The sequence below is a fragment of the Cynocephalus volans genome, chromosome 17 (genome assembly GCF_027409185.1).
Source record: "Cynocephalus volans isolate mCynVol1 chromosome 17, mCynVol1.pri, whole genome shotgun sequence".
Lineage (NCBI taxonomy): Eukaryota > Metazoa > Chordata > Mammalia > Dermoptera > Cynocephalidae > Cynocephalus > Cynocephalus volans.
Genome location: NC_084476.1, coordinates 8013589 through 8031204, shown reverse-complemented (window position 1 = coordinate 8031204; position 17616 = coordinate 8013589). Strand labels below are relative to the sequence as shown.

General features: G+C 43.3%; 1 protein-coding gene across 5 annotated transcripts in view; it reads right to left on the bottom strand.

Annotated features, from left to right (window-relative positions):
• Positions 1–792: 792 nt before the first annotated feature.
• FNBP1 (formin binding protein 1) overlaps positions 793–17616 on the bottom strand; it is a 126740-nt gene continuing 109916 nt past the window's right edge. For 2 of the 5 annotated variants that reach the window (XM_063081785.1, XM_063081788.1), the window contains exons 12-16: positions 15946–16055; positions 11477–11609; positions 9912–10033; positions 9458–9597; positions 4393–7735 (exon numbers count right to left, since the gene is read on the bottom strand). In XM_063081785.1, coding sequence (XP_062937855.1) covers positions 7557–7735; positions 9458–9597; positions 9912–10033; positions 11477–11609; positions 15946–16055 — 684 coding nt within the window. In that variant the 3' untranslated portion in view covers positions 4393–7556. Of the gene's footprint in view, positions 3748–4392; positions 7736–9457; positions 9598–9911; positions 10034–11476; positions 11610–15945; positions 16056–17616 lie in introns of those variants that run through there. The other 3 variants (XM_063081786.1, XM_063081789.1, XM_063081787.1) reach the window with 2 other exon arrangements.

Genomic DNA, 17616 nt, shown 5'->3' with positions numbered 1-17616 from the left:
TAAAAGCCAGTCAGGTGCACTTGTGAAAGGCTAAGCCTGACCTCTGACGACCTCACCTCCCAGCCCTCAGCAAGTGAGCTGACGACACTTGGCATTAGCAGTGCTGCCCTGCCCACACCTGATGTAGCTGCTGCTGTTTCACTGCCTGGACAACTATCTTCCTGAAACAGTTCTAGAAAACCTTAGGAAACAGAGGTGGGGACACAAACCAATCATAGCTTCCCCCAGAAGCCTGGGCTGAAGTTTTCAGAGCTGGCCTGCAAACAGGGCCTCCCAATGCACACATCCAATGGGTGCCGGGCACAAAGCCCCTGCCCTTTAAAGTTGTCCTGAAACAGCCCGATGCTGCCTGCAGTGTCACAGAAACTGGTGGTGAGCCAAGCTCCCGAGAGCATGGGCTTGAGCGCTTGTGACACCTGATCATCAATGAAACTCCAACACGCTCCGATTTCATCACCTCCCCTGTTTCCCCAACCTCCATGCAATAGGGTCCCTGAAAAGCTAGAGTAGCTGCCAACTGAATTTGCTTGCAAAAAATTCTTAGTCATGAGGAGCCTCCCAAATCCTTGGACTGAATCAACCTGAATTTCACATCACCAGTGTCTGGCCAGGGCGGGTGTGGTGGGGTAGTTGCAAGCCTCTCCCTGAGCAGACTTGGGTTTACACGGCCAATTAGTGCGGACCAGAGGCCAGATCCCAGCCCGGGGGGACAACTGCTGACGACACAACTGCTTCCATCACTAGGGTCACCTCTTCATGCAACAAAACAGTCTTGTGATACTGTGCCAGAAGTTATACTTTTATTTAACATTTAGAGGATTAACATATAATTACAAGGTCCACATAAGCCTTCCAATGGAAGCACATTATTTGGTTTAATTCCATCTCCAGAGACAAATGGGCGATTCCAGGACCTTTACCATGGTAATGAGCCTTTACAACAATGAAATGCCTCCAAAGTTTAGAATTAGTGCAACACACACACACGAAAGTTTAAAGGTGCTTAACATCAGGTTAAAATAGAATTTTGGATTATTTTTTAAATAAATTTTTGGATGATATAAGCACAGGAGGCAGAGCCAATATGAAACATAAAATCAGAATTTCTGGAACAATACTTAGCATTAACGTAACATGTTGTGTAAACTTTCTTCTATAGTTACAGATGTTACCAAAAGACATTAGAGGCCTTTGTGCTGAGCTGGTTATAGACAAGCTACTGGCTCATCTCCGAGATGAGCACGGTAAAAACCCAAAGGAAAATCCCATTACGGCTTTCTATGCCACCTTATTTTTTCCCATCCTGCAAAGGAACAAATGGCAAATGACAAGTCCCTCCCTCTCATTTTGTTCGTAAGTCATTTTCAGGGCAGGCTCTTTTAAAACTAGTCATACTCACAACACAACGTTCTAGCACTGGTGGAGAAATGGCAGGCAGCAGACACGGGGCAGGAGTGCGCAGCTCATGGGGAATCCCATGTTTCTACTCTGTGTGAACCGCTCCATAATGACATATAAGTGATCTCACAGTGGGAGTCCCAGAGTAAATGATACACCTCAACTGTCGTGTAATAACTTTAATAAGCCCAGCTGCCGCAGCACTGCTCTTCCCACAGAGCCACACAGACCGGCGGCGAAGTAGACACCAAGGGTAAACATCTAAAAGCACTCATTATCCATTCTTTTTTGGACACAGGTGGCAGAGAAGGGGGAAAAGGTGCAGGGGATACAAGAGGATACAAGCACGTCCTATACTGGGTTTAACAGACATAAAAAGAACAAATTACTGCAGCTTAAACCTTTTCCCCTATGTTGCAAGAAATTAATCTATCCTGACCCATAATATGAAAGATGCAATGCACATGCATTACCAAGGCTCTAAAATCAGATTTTAAAAAACCATTTAGCATCCTTGTGGAGAGTGGTTAGCTTGACTCGGCAAAGTTCAGAAGTTCCTGGAGATAGACCTGGTGGCCCCACTGACAGAGGAGCCCTTTGTGGAGCTGCTGGGACTGCCCTATTGACCATGCACCTGTTGGTTTGCAGGGACGGAGGTGAGGCCCTGACTCCTCTCACCCGTTAGCGTCCTGACTTCAGTTTCATCTGCCAAGCCGGTCCTCTTGCGTGACTGATGAGGGTGCCACAGTCGGGTCACCCGCTGCAGGGAACGGAAGCCCGTTGCTCACGTGTCAGTCCTGAGGCTCTCCAGCAGGTAGTTTTCAGACCCCTGGGCTTAGCCTCACTTCCGGGGAAGGAAGAGTGAGAGAAAGCTCATGCTCACTGCTTTGTAAACCTGAAGCCGCTTCCTCTTCAACGGCTTGCCCTTGGCGTTCCCTTGCTTGGTGGTTTCTAGCCACCAAGGGTTGACCGAGCTGCTCCTGAAGGGTGGTGTGTGGTCAACCCTGGTTTGCTGAGGAGTCGCTTTCTAATCTCCACATGTGGGATGAACCATGAACAAAGGCCCAACTTAGGACCTGTCGTTTCCATCCTGTCCCTTTGGCTCCTATAAGACTTTGTCTTAGATTCATAAATGTCAAGAACTGAGGATGCTTGAGGTGGCCACATAGTTACCAAAAGCCAAACAGAAGGATAAAGATGGCTGACCTCATCCCTAGCCTTCTGCTGGCGATCTCGCTTGTAGAAACTCACAGCCAATTATTTCTCTTGACTGATTCTGCACCAAATAAAAAGAGAAGCTGCACCGCTCCAAGGCGCGAGTGGCCACAGGCTACGTGACCTCGGCTTTCCCTCAAAGACCCATAAGGGGAAGGAAACTTAGCTCAAAAAGCAAACTCGATTAGTTTCGCATGGCCTGAAGAACACGTGACAAAACACAGAAGCTGTGGCCGCAGGATCACTTGAAGGACCACAAGAGGCACAGGGTCTTTGGTGATGAAAGCACTAAAATCCTAAGATGCTACTCTTGGGATTCATGGAAAGAGGAGGAAGTTTCACTTTGCAATGAGCTAGTGCAGATGCGAGATGCTCATTCAGAAAGCACCACGATCTGCAGTTCTCATGGACTGGGAAATGGTGGGGTGGGGATGTTCCTCACGGAAGGTGGACACAGGCAAGACAGCAGGGCTGGCCCACAAGCCAGTGTGACTGCCCAGGCCACTGGAGACAGGGCTCCAAACAATGTGGGTGTGTGCACACCCCAGTGCGTGCCACGACGCTGTCAGGCTGAGAAAACACTGAAAGGGTCAGTGCTTAGCATGAGGTGCGAGCCCACAACCAGAAAAGGCTCAGGGACTACTTCACAGCCTCAGGCACAGAGGAAGTGTTTCCACCGTGACAATCACGTCACGACGGTTGGGTGCTCAGTCCACCTGGTGTGCGTCTGACCCTCCTTGTCCAGATTCTTAGTCTCCCCAGGAGACCAGGGGTGAAGTTTTCACAAAAGGCACAGTGTGAAATGCAGAAGGACGGGCCAGGACGAGCCCCGGGTGGACTGAGGGCCCGGGAGGAGCAGGGCGGGGTGGGCACGGGGTCCTGCTGTCTTCACGGCCTGCACAGGTGGAGGTGGGGAGAGAACTGTCCCCCACCGGGTGGCCGGCCTGGGCCACGCGCGGAGCGGAGCCACGAGTAGCATGCTGCGAAAGGAAGAGAAAGCAAGAGGCAGGCGGCTGTGCGGGCTGCCACCGGCCGCAGGAGCAGTCTGTCGGCAGCAGGGCGCAGCAGGCCAGACCCACAGGCTTCTCCTCGAAGGCTCCCGAGGCTCTCGCTCCACACACCACCTTTAGGAATCTACAACATAAAAAGAAAGAGAAAGAAAAACTCTCTGTTAGAGAAGGCAGCAGGTTAGAGGCGGGCCTTTTGCTCTTGGCTGCAAACTGCACCGCCCTGGGGGGCAGGGAGGGGGTGGGGGAGAGGAGGGGGTTTTTAGAGCAATTGGTTACTGCAGGGCACGTCTGAGATAAGGAACTTTCACGGCTTCATCTCCCATCTAGTCTTTACTCGAGGGTCACCCACCCCAACACATCTAATAAATTTCGTTTTGAGAGAAAGAAAGATATGGCTCAGTTTCCCAGAATGGTGCAAGAAACACAAAGATGGATTCTCTCAGCTTGAAGCTCTTGGTTCTTTAGGAATAAAATGTAAAATCTTTGATGAATAGTAAGACTTGTCATTCTGTTCATTCAGCAATAAACAGTGAAAGTTCTTCATCTTGAAGAGGTAGAAAATAAACAAGAGAAACACGCTTTTCAAGCCCTTAAGTACACACAGGATAAGAAACAGGGAAGATGTCACCATTTGGGGGGCAGGGGGTAGAATTTTTAAAAAGCGTTTGGCTAGAAAATTCCCCATGACTGAAGATGAAAGAGTTAAATACTCATATTACACAGAATAATTTTCTTGGAAAGGTGAAAAATCACTTAAAATACACAACACTGAGAAAAATATAAGTTTATTAAAGAGGCAAATATGAGGGTACAACTAAAAGATGCCAGACAGATTCTTTTCTTTTAGGATAAGAACAGAAAGAAACAATCACGTTGGCTGTATTCAAACGAAACTTACTCAGAACCCAAGTGTCTATAATAAACTCAAGTGTGGAGCAGCCGGCAGGGGACTGAGCTGCCAGCGTAGCTGCTTCCCCAGCAGTTATAGAAACAAAAAGATGAGTAGGCAGCAGATAACCAATGAAACACACAGGTAAAAGAGAAAAAGGTTAAAACAGCCAATTCAAGTAATCCTTTTAGTTTTAAAATTGCAGTATATACAAATATATTCTGTGGGGGGGAATTATGGACATGTTTAACAGAAAGCAATTTTAAAAAACAAAAACAAAACTGCAAAAGAAGAAAGTCATAATTCAGTTGACCGATTGGAAGGTACTCTATCTAAATATTTTGGCAATTCTTAAATAAGCACATCGTAGACACCATGCACGCACACGCAAAATGCACCGCCGTTATTAAAAATAGAACAACTGCTTTGCGTTATGGACATCAGAAAGCAGCAGCCCTGCCCAAATCAGATGGATTTAAGGAGGGTGGTGATTGGGGGTGGTGGTGGATAGATTTATAAACAAAGTAGGGAGGAAAGGCTTCTACATACACATTATTAACCTCCCAGTGTATCTTTTCAATAAAAGAAAACTTTATAAATAGGTGAGATTTTGCTTTTTTTATTTCAACAGTGAACTGTTGGAAGAAAAAACAAAGTATACTCTGGTGGAAATGGAAATCCCTGATTGGGAATTGTTTCAGTGTTTTCTAACACTTCATGCATTGACTAGATGGAACTGCAACTACAAAATACCTTTCACTGTTTAGTCAATATTACATAGACTCATCCGCTTAGGTACCGAAGCGTACAACCTAATGATCATAAATTTAAAATAATGATCCTATATAAATGCGTCCAAACTGAAGCCCTCCCCATGCCCCGCAAAACCAGCTGAGACATTTTCTGAATCAAATTTGCACAACTCTAAAGAAACATAACCCACAACTGCAAAGAACACCAGGCTTTAAAAAGGCTAATATTGTCTTGCCCCATTTCAGACTTTTTCAGTGTTTAGTTTGTCCCCTCCAGTAGTTCACAGTCTGGAAATGAGTTCATCATGGGATAGAAAGGATATTTTTTTGTCTTAGGTCTCCCATTCACTTGGTTACACGCATAAAGCGGGCAAACTCCTACTGCTCATTAAAACAGATCCCCGTGGTTTAAGGCTCAGCTGAGTTTCCTGCTGTAATATTTACAAGGCAGAACTGAACCAATCCCCCTGAAGAGGCCTGGGGTCAGGATGAGAAGCTTTATCAATACTATGTCAGCAAAGGTACTCAAAAGAAATTTGAATTACAAAGTTAATATATATTTAAAGTATTAGGCTGACCAAGGTCAGCTTCCTGCTTTTGATATTGCACCGTGTGAGATGTAGCCTCTGGGAGCTGGGTGAAGCGTACATGTGACCTCTCTATACTGTCTTTGCAATTTCCTGACAGTCTGTCATTTTTTCAAAATCAAAAGTGTTCTTTAAAAAATCAAGCTGTGATTAAGTAAAGATAACTAACTTCCATTTTAGTGGCCTTTGTGAAATTTAAGCAAACTTGCTGCTAGCATCTTGAAACACAGCAACAAGCACCCATAACTCCTGCCAGGTTCTAGGCCCTGGGTGTGCTGCTGTCATTTTTAAAATCAGCTCTAAGTTGACTTGAATTTACAAAATGAGCTCACAATATAGGGGCAAGGAGCTAACTTCCTACTTAAAAGTGGAAAGGACATTAATAATTTTCAATGTCAAATAAAAAGAGAATCTTAATGGGATGCCTTCATTCTGGCCCATTTACAGCTGGTTCTCTGTGATCTCGGGTTAGATTCTCACGGTGAAGACAAACACTGGGCTTGGTAACCAGCTATGCATGTGACCAACTTCACTATCCACCCTCCCACATCGGTGCCAATTTAAAAATGCAAATTCCCATGTGGCCCAGATTTCTTTAAAGAGGGTGAGACATTTTATTTTATTCTGGCTACAGTTAATCGTATAAAATGAGCCAGAAATTCTACAACAATTTCCAGTAAATTCAGACTTTGGGTCTTAAAGAGGCCAATGATTTAAAAAAAAAAAAAAAAAAAAATCCCCCCTTTAAAGACTGATGTGCAGAGGTCTGTGTCTGTGTGTGGAAGCCGTTGTCCCCACACCAACCTCTATTTATAGCCCCACCTGGGCAAGTGTGAACTGAATACAGCTCCCCTTGCCACAAAACCTCCAACAGAAACAGAACTGAGCGTGAGAAAATTACAGCCAAGGGAGCTGAGGCGTGGATGGGCCTTGTTTCATACAACCTGGTCTAAACAGCATTCGCACATCTGGTCGTCATCTCGGTGGAGGCTGGAGGATCAGTAATGTCACATAAAAATCAACTGGTTAATTGACCAAACTTTTCCAGGTTTCAATCGGTTGTTTGAGATCATATAGACATAGCAGGATAATCATGAAGATCTAACAATGATGTCAACCATATTTAAATAAAAATACACCCTTTTGGTACCAATATAAGAATCTTTCTTACTTTACTCAAGGAGGGGAAGATTTTATTTCTTATGACTTCTTCCCAAGTGAATGATTGTAAAATTTAACAAACTAGCACAGTTCAATTTATTAAGTTACAAAAAGTAACACCCTAACCTAGTTCAATTATGGTGGATGCTGGACATAAACAAGAGAACTGAAGTCTTCTGAACCCCCATGATGTGTGAGGACTTTTTAATTCAGAAATATTGATTAGAAGCTAGAATGCAACTTTTTTTTTTTATCTGCAGATGCTGCCAAAAGAAGAAATGTTTATCAGATTTTGAATGACACAGTTGCAAATTGGCAGTTGGCAGCTTTCCACGTAAAATTTCATCAGCAAGTGAACCTTGATTATAGTCAAAACTAGACAAGGAAATTCGGGTGTGCGACGCCCGCGAGTCCACGGTGACACTGCACGAGACGCGCACTGTGGTGCTCTCCGTCCAGTCTGTTGAAGGACTGCCTGTAACAGTCACAGTTGTGGGGACAAACAACTCCAATTTTTTTTTTTAAGTTTTTTTTTTAAGTGGTATTAAATATAAGTCTTAGCACCTTTGGTGTTTTTGTCCAAATAGACTTCGACGTAGGAGGTGGGGACGTAACCTTCTTCGTCTTCGCTTCTCCGAATGCGGGTCCACCCGTCACCTCTGTCTTCCTCTATGACAAACAATGTTTCTCCTTCAACTACAGAAATGGTTCCTTCATTGTGACCTGAAGAAGCAATATCAGAAGAGTTTAAGGTTTCTTGTCAAGTCCAGGTAGAGAACAGACAGAGACCTCTGTGATGTAAGAGGGTGGCAGAAGCTGAGCTGCCTACCAAATCCATCTCCCTTGGACCTGTCGGCCTCATTGCTCTGGAACTTTCTCTGCCACCCGGAAGCTTCCAGGCCCTCACCTTCTGTCTGTCTGAGGAGCCTTCCCTAGTACTGCAGGGGCCTCTTTTCCCCCCTTCCCAGGACGGCAAGCATCTCCCCCAGGGTGGGGCTTCGGTCCCCTGCCCCGCTCTTCCTCTGTGTCCCTTGGAGTGAGAACACCCCGAGGCTTCACGTGCATGTCTCTAGACTGTCCTCGTGTCACTTTCCCCATTCGGGCACTTCTCACAGCTAAGGGCCACCTTCCCGCCACCTGCCGCACACTCCCACCTCGAGGCTGCCCTGGCACCTGAGATGCAACGCGGGTGAACCTGAACTCATGGGTCTTCCTCCCAAACTAGATCCTCCCCCTACTCTCCCGCATCATTGGACATCTCGATTGTCCCACGAGTGAAACTTTGGGAACCATCTTTGATGTCCTCTCCTCTTTGTTCCCGACTTCCAACCAGCCCTGCGTCTGAGCAGTTGGTCAAGCGCAGCGTTTCTATGCACATTCCTTAACCGAGGCCCCCAAGACCATTCGCAAAGATAATTTCAAAGGACTAGTCCCCGCTCCCCAAAGAGTTTTCTGAAAGGCAGGTTATCAGGGAGCCATTAACAGCGGTCACACGGCTGGTGGGGGGGACAGCTTAGGTATGAGGTAAAACTGGGGACATTTAATGTGGTTCTGCTTGCTTGTCACAGTGAACATCTATTCTATTAAAGGCTCTGAAAAGTCCTGTAGTAAGAAAATTGATAAAATCCATTCATCCCAGGACTTCCCAGACTTCCCAGAGCTGTGACAGCTTTGTTCCGAGCATCCCTGTTAACGTCCTGCAGGACACTGTTTCACGGTTCGTCGGTTTAGAAGCACTCGGCTAGGCTCTACCGATTCTTTGTTTTCAAGTTGCTCCTACACATCTGACAATAAGTCTCCTAAGCTCCTAAGGAACAGCTGTGACCACGTCGATGACCTGCTCAGATACTTTCAATAGCTCCTCAATGTTTGCCAAATCAAATCCAAATCCAAATGCGTCTCTCCCCTCCCCTCCCCCACGGGCACATATTCCACTGCTACCACCTGTGGCATAAAGCTCCAGCCACACAAACCCATGCTTTCCTCACCTCCGCGTCTGGAGACACCCATGGCTCTGATACGTCTCAGCAAGGAAGGGCTCTCATTTTCCTGCGGACACCCCCGTCCCTTGCACCCGTCTCTGCTAAACACTGCAAGCTGCCCTCTCCTCGGTTTCCCTACGGGCAGGAGCCACTCCACACCACCCGTGTCCCACCCCTTCAGTGGCCTCTACAAGACAGCTCTATAAATATTAAACGATGGATGAAATGGTCATTATTCCACACCATTCACCGCAGTTACGCTCTTTGATAGTTGTTAAGTTACAGGGATCAACAGTCAAAATATACAGCCACACACACACCAAATAATAATAATGCTGTAAAACAAAAGAGTAATATAGAAAGATCTGGAAGGATTCTACAGAAAGTTCTGATCCCAGAAAGAGAAGAGAGACTGGGACTCAGTTTACACAAGGCAGGGCACCAGGCTGACATGAAGCATCACCTTCAAACGTGTAGAGAGCTTTGCAAGTCCCTATGGCAGGGAGGGGTTCCTCGTCATCAAAGTCGTCATCAAAATCCGGGGCCAGCACCTTCACCTCGCTCTCCTGACTTTGCTCCTCTGTGTAACTGCCATCTGGGCTGCTCAAGAAAGGAAGACACACAGCAACTATAGCGACTGACACCAAGGAGGAGTCGGATTCGGTCCCTGTACCCACAAAGTGCTTGCAACCCCTGCGTGTTGTAATTAGACCATCTTAAGTCACCCCACGTGCTCAGATCACCATCCCATGTTGAACTATACATTTGCACCATGGGAAAAATCAGAGGACAATTGTAACAGGCATTTTGGTATCTAACAAGTGCCCTATGCTCAGTTACAGATTCCAGCATTTAGAAATAAATGCAAAGCAAATTTGCTCCTTTGGCAGAAAGCAGGCGCTGTACAGATACTGTACCTCTCCCGGTCCTGAGCGCAGTTGTTGACTGTCGGTGGGTTTTGGCTGTCGTACATCCCACTCTGTCGGCGGGCCTGTTCACTCCGCGCTGGGAGTCTGCCTTCAACCTCAGCCAGCCAGGCCTGCAAACGAAAGCAATGGAAGACTCCAGCCTACACCCATCTGAAGGCCAGACCAGCGAATCTTAAAGCCCCAAACTCAGGGGCTGCTCACCGGTCACTGAAGCCCATGTGAGCATGTCCACATGGGGCAGAGCATCCACTTTATCTGCATTCGACCATATAAATGTGCTCAGAGGCAACTGCCTCAATTTCACCCAAAGCTGGAGAAGTAGAAGCAAACTCGTATTTACATAATTATCTACAATGTAACAGAAATGTGGACTGTGTTATACTCTTGGGCTTTCAGCCGCATGATCTTGGACAAGTCACTTATATTTCCCTGGGGTTCCAAATATTCTGTGACCATGAGGTTACCCCAGGAAACTGTAGGTCCTGCTGCACTTGAGCAGTGACTCAGTTTGAAAGTCGCACTTCCCATGATTTAGGTGTGTAACCTTTTTTTTTTTAAATAGTGATGAAACTTGTACAAAGGAAATCAAAGTGGATAAGATGATCTTCAGCAACATTTGAAATAGTGTAAAGATGGCAAAGGAAAAAAATGATCAGAAAAGGACCTTTCTAGGTTCTAAAAGCTCAACTGAACATGAAAAATTTACTGACCAGTTCTAAAAAGAGTGAAAAAGCCATATTTGACCCTTCATTGACAGAAACGGTCTAAATTAATAATGAGTTACTAATTTGTTGCTCCACGCTCTGTAGTCTTTATTTATTTATTTATTATTATTTTTTTAAAGATGGCCGCTAAGGGGATCTTAACCCTTGACTTGCTGTTGTCAGCACCACGCTCAGCCAGTGAGCCAACCAGCCATCCCTATATGGGATCCGAACCCGCGGCCTTGGTGTCGTCAGCACCGCACTGTCCCAGTGAGCCACAGGCCGGCCCCCGCTCTGTAGTCTTTAAATTTGGGAGGGAGCAGAAGGAAGCCTTTTTTGTTCATAACCTTTGAATGCTCCCCTCTCTCCTTAAAACATTTCTGTTTCTGTTCATTTCTCATTTGTGCTTCCTACTGCTTTTCACATATATAACCTTTTCATAATGGGTCCTCTGAAAGAACTATAACATGTTTCAGTTGATTTTTTAATTGCCTTTTCGACTCACTAAGGTGATTGATGACTCTGCGCCCACAATTGTATTAACGTGAGATAAAGTAGCACCAACTTAAGTGAAACACTTACATTAAAAAGCCACACTGTATACAAATACAACTTTAAACTGTCAGTTTTAAGAGACATGATTAAAATAGGATATGCTGAAAAGCAGAACGTTCAATGGATGACAGTGTAGTTTTCCTTTTACCATAGACCGCGGAACGGCCTGACGTTCCCAGCCGTAGCTCTCCCAGTGAAAGAACTGCTGGCGTTCTACAACACCACGCACGGAATGACACCTGTCCGTCTTTCTGTTTGTCTCCAACAGAGCTTCTCAATTGCAACTTTTCATACCTCAAATTTCTGGGCCTCTAGTCGCAGTTTTTCTACGTTTTGGCTGACTTCTGTTAATTTGTGATCCAAACTGGCTGGGTCTCCCATCTGAGGATTCTTTAGGTAGACGTCTTTCATTTTTGTTATGGCATCTCTGGGAAAAAGAACGAGCAGAACATGATAAAAATTTCTGTTGTCAGCACATTATACTCTCCTGTCACTCTGAAAAACATGTGAATGGAAACGGGGGGTGATCACATCTGAGTGTGGGTTTGAAGGGACCACTGGAGCCAGCTGTCATTCTAAAAATTCTCTGTAAGAATTCTGCTGCCAAGGTATGTGTAGTCCAGAGATCTATTTTCAAATTTCAGTTGCCTTTTCTGAATGGTCTTCAGCAAATAAGAAACAAATTAATCCTGCCCCTCCCTTTGCCCCAAACAATAATAAAAACAAACAAGACCCAGGTATTTCCGTGTGTACATTCTTCATGCAAACCAAAGCGACGACTGGCATCTGGGGTCCTGTGGGCTGCGATATGCTCACCTCATGAAGAAGCACAGGTAAGTGCTTTGGAAATGTCACTGCATACCATTTCAGCTGTTAAGAAACTGAATCCACAGCTGGTATCCACGAGAGGCAGGCAACAGAACCCTCAAACTACACACGCTACACCCTTCCTGAAATCGTGTTTTGGAAGCAGCCCACGGCAGCCTGAGGGAGGCATCGCTGGGCAAGTCTGCAGGCCTGTTTGGGAGCTGTCTTTAGGATCAAAGAGCTCTACTAACTTTAACCCTAAGCTTCCAGATACTTTCGGTAGGCTTCCAGTTGTTAGCTCTGCCAGGGGTAAGAAGCCAACTTTAATAAGTGACCACAAACCAACAGATGTATTTTGAGTCATGGGAGATAGTTAAAGTGCAAATAGAGCAAGAACAGAAAGAGAGTTTCCATGAGTTCTCACCGCCCCCCTCTACTTGCACTTGAGCCCACACATTCTGCCTCCCCCTGTTGTCAGTGATAACCTCCAGCCCTCCCCAGGGCCGAGCAGAGCCCGAGCTCATGTGGACTCCCAGCCCCTGACCTTGATCCTTTTCCTTCCTTTCTCTTTTTTCTCCAGAGCGTGTGCCACTTTCCAACATTACATAATTCATTTATTATTATGCTCATTGTTTACTGTGTCTCCACTATAATTGAAGCTCTTGGAGGAAGCTCTACAAGCGCAAGTTATTTTGTTAACTTGATGTATCCTAAATGTCAGGACAGGACCCGGCATATAGTAGATGCGCAATAGATATTTGTTAAACAAATAAATGTTCTTACAACAAATAAGCTGTAATGTTGTCCACCCTCATTACATCTTTACAAAATCCCTCTTTTGTCTTCATGGCTCACACCTCCAGCTGCTGCCCTTATTTCTCAGCAAAACTTCTCAAAAGAGTTGTCTAAATGCGTTATCTTCAGCCTCCCTCCTCCCAGTCTCTCCTGATTAACCTGTCCAAAAGTTTATCAGTTTTATTGATCTTTCTAGGGAACCAACTTGTTTGTTTTATAATTCTTTTTTTTCATTTATTTATGATGTGTAAAATGGTATGTATTTATCATGTACAAGAGGATGCCTCGAAGTATGTATTCACTGTGGAATGGCTGAACTAGGTAGTTAACAAATGCAGTGCCTCACGTAGTTATCACTTCTGTGGTGAGAACACTTCATACCCACTCTCCCAGTATTTTTCAAGAATACAATATATAGTCATTAACTATAGCCACTGTGCTGCGTAATAGATTAAGGAACCAACTTTTGGATCTGTCGATTCTCTGTGTTAAGCTGTATATTTCTAAATTGAATTAATGTACACTGTTTCTTTTATCATTTCCTTTCTTCTATTTTCTTTGAGTTTAATTTGCTGTTCTTTTTCTAGCTTCCTGAGATGGATCCTTGGCTCACTGAATTTTAACTTTGTTTTTAACATGCATCAAGAGCTGTACATTTTTCTTTATAACCATGTTTTAATGACATCCCAGAAACTTAATATGTAGGATGTATGTTAAAGTTCAGTTCTGTTTCATATACTTTCTAATATCTACTATGATTTCTTCTTTATTCTATGGGTTATTTACATCTACATTTCTTAATTTCTAAATTTCTGTTATTGGTATCCAGCTTAATTGCAGAGTCCAAATAACATACCTAGAATGATATCTCTCCTTTCACGTTTGTTGAGATTGACTTTATGAAACCAGGATATGCTCAATTTTTGGAAAAAAAATTTTTTTTCTGTTTTTCTCTTTTGGAAATGTTTTTATATGGGCTTGAAAAGGATGTGTATCCTGCAATTGTCAGAGATATACATACATATTAATTAGGTGAACTTCACTAATTGTATTATTCGAATCTTCTATACTGACGTCCTTTGAGCAGTTTCTTTTTTTTTGCCTGAAAGTCAGTCCCGTCATACCAGTTTTCTTTTGGTTGGCATTTGCACGGAATATCTTCTCTTCCATGCTTTTACTTTCAGCCTTTCTATACCTTATGAGTTAGATGCATCTTTTGCAGATGGCACACAGGTGGAATTTTTTTTGTTTTCTGTCCAGTCTGAGAATCTCTGTCTTTTAGTTGGAAGAACTAGTCTGCTTACATTCAACATATTGATCCATTTTACTTATAAACATTTATATGCCAAGCACTATTCTAAGCATGTTACATACAAACAGGGCATATTGATCCTCTTTTAAAGATGAGGAAACCATGCATGAAGGGGTTAAGGACCGCATCCAAAGTCCAGAGTAGTAAGTGTTGGAGCAGGCTATGGGCCCAGAGTGTCTGGTACTTGGCATTTGAAATCTACCATCCTACCTCGTGCTTTTGATTTGTCCTGCCTGTTCTATATTTTTTTCTCTCCTTTCTTGTGTTTTTGGATTGATACTTAAAAAAAAATTTTTTTTCCCAGATCATGACACTTTTCTACTCAGTCTTTTTATTTATTTTCTATTCTTCCTGCACAAAATAAAAGTTGTATCAGGACAGAGGTTTTTGTATGTTTTGTTCATTGCTTTATCCTCAGTGCCTAGAATACTTCCTTGTACACAGTACATGCTCAATAAACAGTCATTAAGTGAATGGTTGAATACGATTTGCCTTATTACCAGCAAGGGCTGTCATAAAGGTTAAAAAGTTAAACACGTTCCATGACCATGACTCAAGTGACACAGAAATTTGTTTTACATGATATGGGACCACTAGAGAGAAAGAGTAGGTCTGCTTTGTCTGTCAACAACCTCTAAAATGTCATTTCAGATACGAGAGTCATAACTTCTTACTCCTGTAGAAAATATAACTGCTCATTTATTAAACAGCACAAAGTTTACAATACCTTTTTTATGTTTGTTCTCACAGGTAATAACAACTACAAAGTAAAATTTCCATTTCATAAAGTATACTTTCTTTTTTCTTTTTTGTTTTGGTGGCTGGCCGGTATGGGGATCTGAACTCATCACCTTGGTTAGGCTGCACTCTAACCAAATGAGCTAACCAGCCAGCCCATAAAGTATACTTGTAATACAAAACTAGAATGAAGTTAATTATATGTGTTCCTATTTTTTATACATTGTAACAATGTTTATAAAATGACCTACTTTTTTCAAGAGTTGCTCTACCTTGGGTAAAAGAAGTTTAAAAAAAAAAACGAACCACCTTTCTTTGCATGTACTTAAAATGTAATGCCTTACTAATTTTGTTTGTTTGTTGCATAACCAAATTTTAACTCAGCTTTAATATAACTATCTTATGCAGGATCACTGTTTGGCATATCTACAGAGCACAAAATCTCAACTTATCTTTTAAGTTCAGATCTCAAACAAATGACTCACCTCATTCACTCAGGGAGAACCCATCAGGTGAGAGACCACTGATAAAGTGGCTTTTCAATCCGCATTATTAGCAAACATCTTCTAAATGATGTGAAAGCATTATAGGTTATAAATGTGGGAAGGGAAGCTCAAACGAGAGGAGACAGCGAATCTTTTTTTACTTTGTTTCTTGCATGAGCACTAACCTACCATCTCTAAGATGAAACTTACAGAACATTCAGGAAACTGGGAACCGCTGCAGTGGGAGCTTCCTGCACATCCTTCTCAAGAGTGAGTGAACATTGGCACCTCTGAGGGTATGTGTAAGACACACTGTAATTCGTTTTCTGGATACCATCAATACACTCTTTAAAAAGAAAAGACTTGAGAACTAATTCTCTCTTCTTCATGTGCATAAGAAGCTCACCTGTTCACTCATGATAATAGAGGTAATCATAAGTACTTTTCTCCCAAATAAAGCCTATTTGTAAAACGGTATCTCACAGGCTACAATAAAGCAATCCAGTAGACTATGACAAAATGACAAAATGCACTGCTGAAATAATCCCTTTCAAATCTATTTTAGGATCTCCCATTTCTCCAAACTGAACTTGAAGTTCTTAATAAGTCATATCGATCCACTCTACCTTTGATCCACCTCCTTTTGAATTTCTTTATTTAATTCATCGACTTTCTGTTGTAGCTTTTTCCTCCTTTGTTCAGGTGGGAGGTTGCTAAAATCCTCTGGTGTTGCACCCTGCAAATGCAAATGTAAATGAGAAGACAGAAAGTTCCACCCTTGAGAGAAGATCCCGAGCCAAGCCTTCAGACAGAGGGGATGCAGACGTGGCTTCATGAAATAAATTAAGCTCTTTCCCACCGCACCCAGCTGCGTTGCAAAAATTGATGCATGCAAACTGCAAAGGTCCCACAACCCATTCCATATTCCATTACCGTGGCCAAAATGCCTCTGAAAAGGCAAGGAGCAATGCTGCAGGAAGGAGAGAGAGGAAGAAATACTTCTGACTCCAAAGAGAATCCATGAAAAACAAATATTGACACAGATTCTTCATTTTTCTACAAAGGGTTACCATCAATGTCTGTGGCAACACTGAAAGTTTAAGGAAGTTTATGATTCCTTAATATAAACCCATCAAATGCTTCGTGTCGAAGGTACTTTTTTTCCTAGTCTGAGTATTCCTTCCTGTCTCTTCACAGAAGGCTGAGGCTGAAAGTTTTCATCCTTGTGAAATGACAGATGGGACATCGTGTTCCTCAGAGAATGTGGATGAAAAGAACATTTAAAAAATATATATATCATCCTCTGTCCCCCACCCCCCACCCTTCCCTCTAAAAGTCTGGTTCCTACTTTTGAGCACCTTTAGGGTAGTATCTGAGAATTCAGATAGAATGCCCTCCCTGACCTCAAAATCAACTTCGCACATGTATGAAATCAAACTCCCCTGTTTTTAATATCGGAAGAAGTATGTTTTGATATCTTGATTCCCTTTTCAGAACAATTGCTATTGTTCCTTTGTGCATGTGCTTTAAGCAGAAAACGTCAACAGTGCGTTTCCAGACTCTGACATTCGCTTACTTGTTAGAAAGTTGTGGTATCAAGGGCTTTTACTTAAGTGAGGCTATTTTCATAAAGAAAGAGAAATTTATTCAAACAACCAGGGATAAGCCAAGGAATTTAGAAATGAGATCTTACTTTAAAGCCTCAATTCTTTTAAAACAAGGGCAAGACTGGCTTGAGGGTAGGTGGAAAGGGACCCAGATACTGTAATTCCAGAATCATGTTGAAATTTGCCAAGCAGCTTACACGGGGGCTTGTGACTGGGGTTCCTAGGCTGATTATGACAAAATGCCAGGCTGAAAAAAGACCACACAAACAGTTTATCACAAATAGCTTTCGGCTAATGTCCTCAAAGACAAGCCAGTAAGACACGCTGACTGCTTGTGTGTGTGTGTGCGTGTGTGTGTGCGTGTGTGTGTGTGCGTGTGCGTGTGCATGTGTGTGTGTGTGCATGTGTGTGTGTGTGCATGTGTGTGTGTGTGCGTGCGTGCATGTGTGTGTGTGTGTGTCTCCATCTGTGTGTGCATGTGGCGTGTGTGGAGAGATAAGATCTGAGTGAAACCAAGGTGGGAGTACCTATTCCTAATGCCAAACCAAGGAAGTTTAATTTGACTCTAAAACTGAGAAGCAAAACCAATCTTCAGTGTAAAAATAGATTAAAAATGTCTTTTCTTTTTCATATGCTACAGTGTTACAATATTTGAAACTGTAATTATTATCTGCTTTTCAGTTTCTTCAA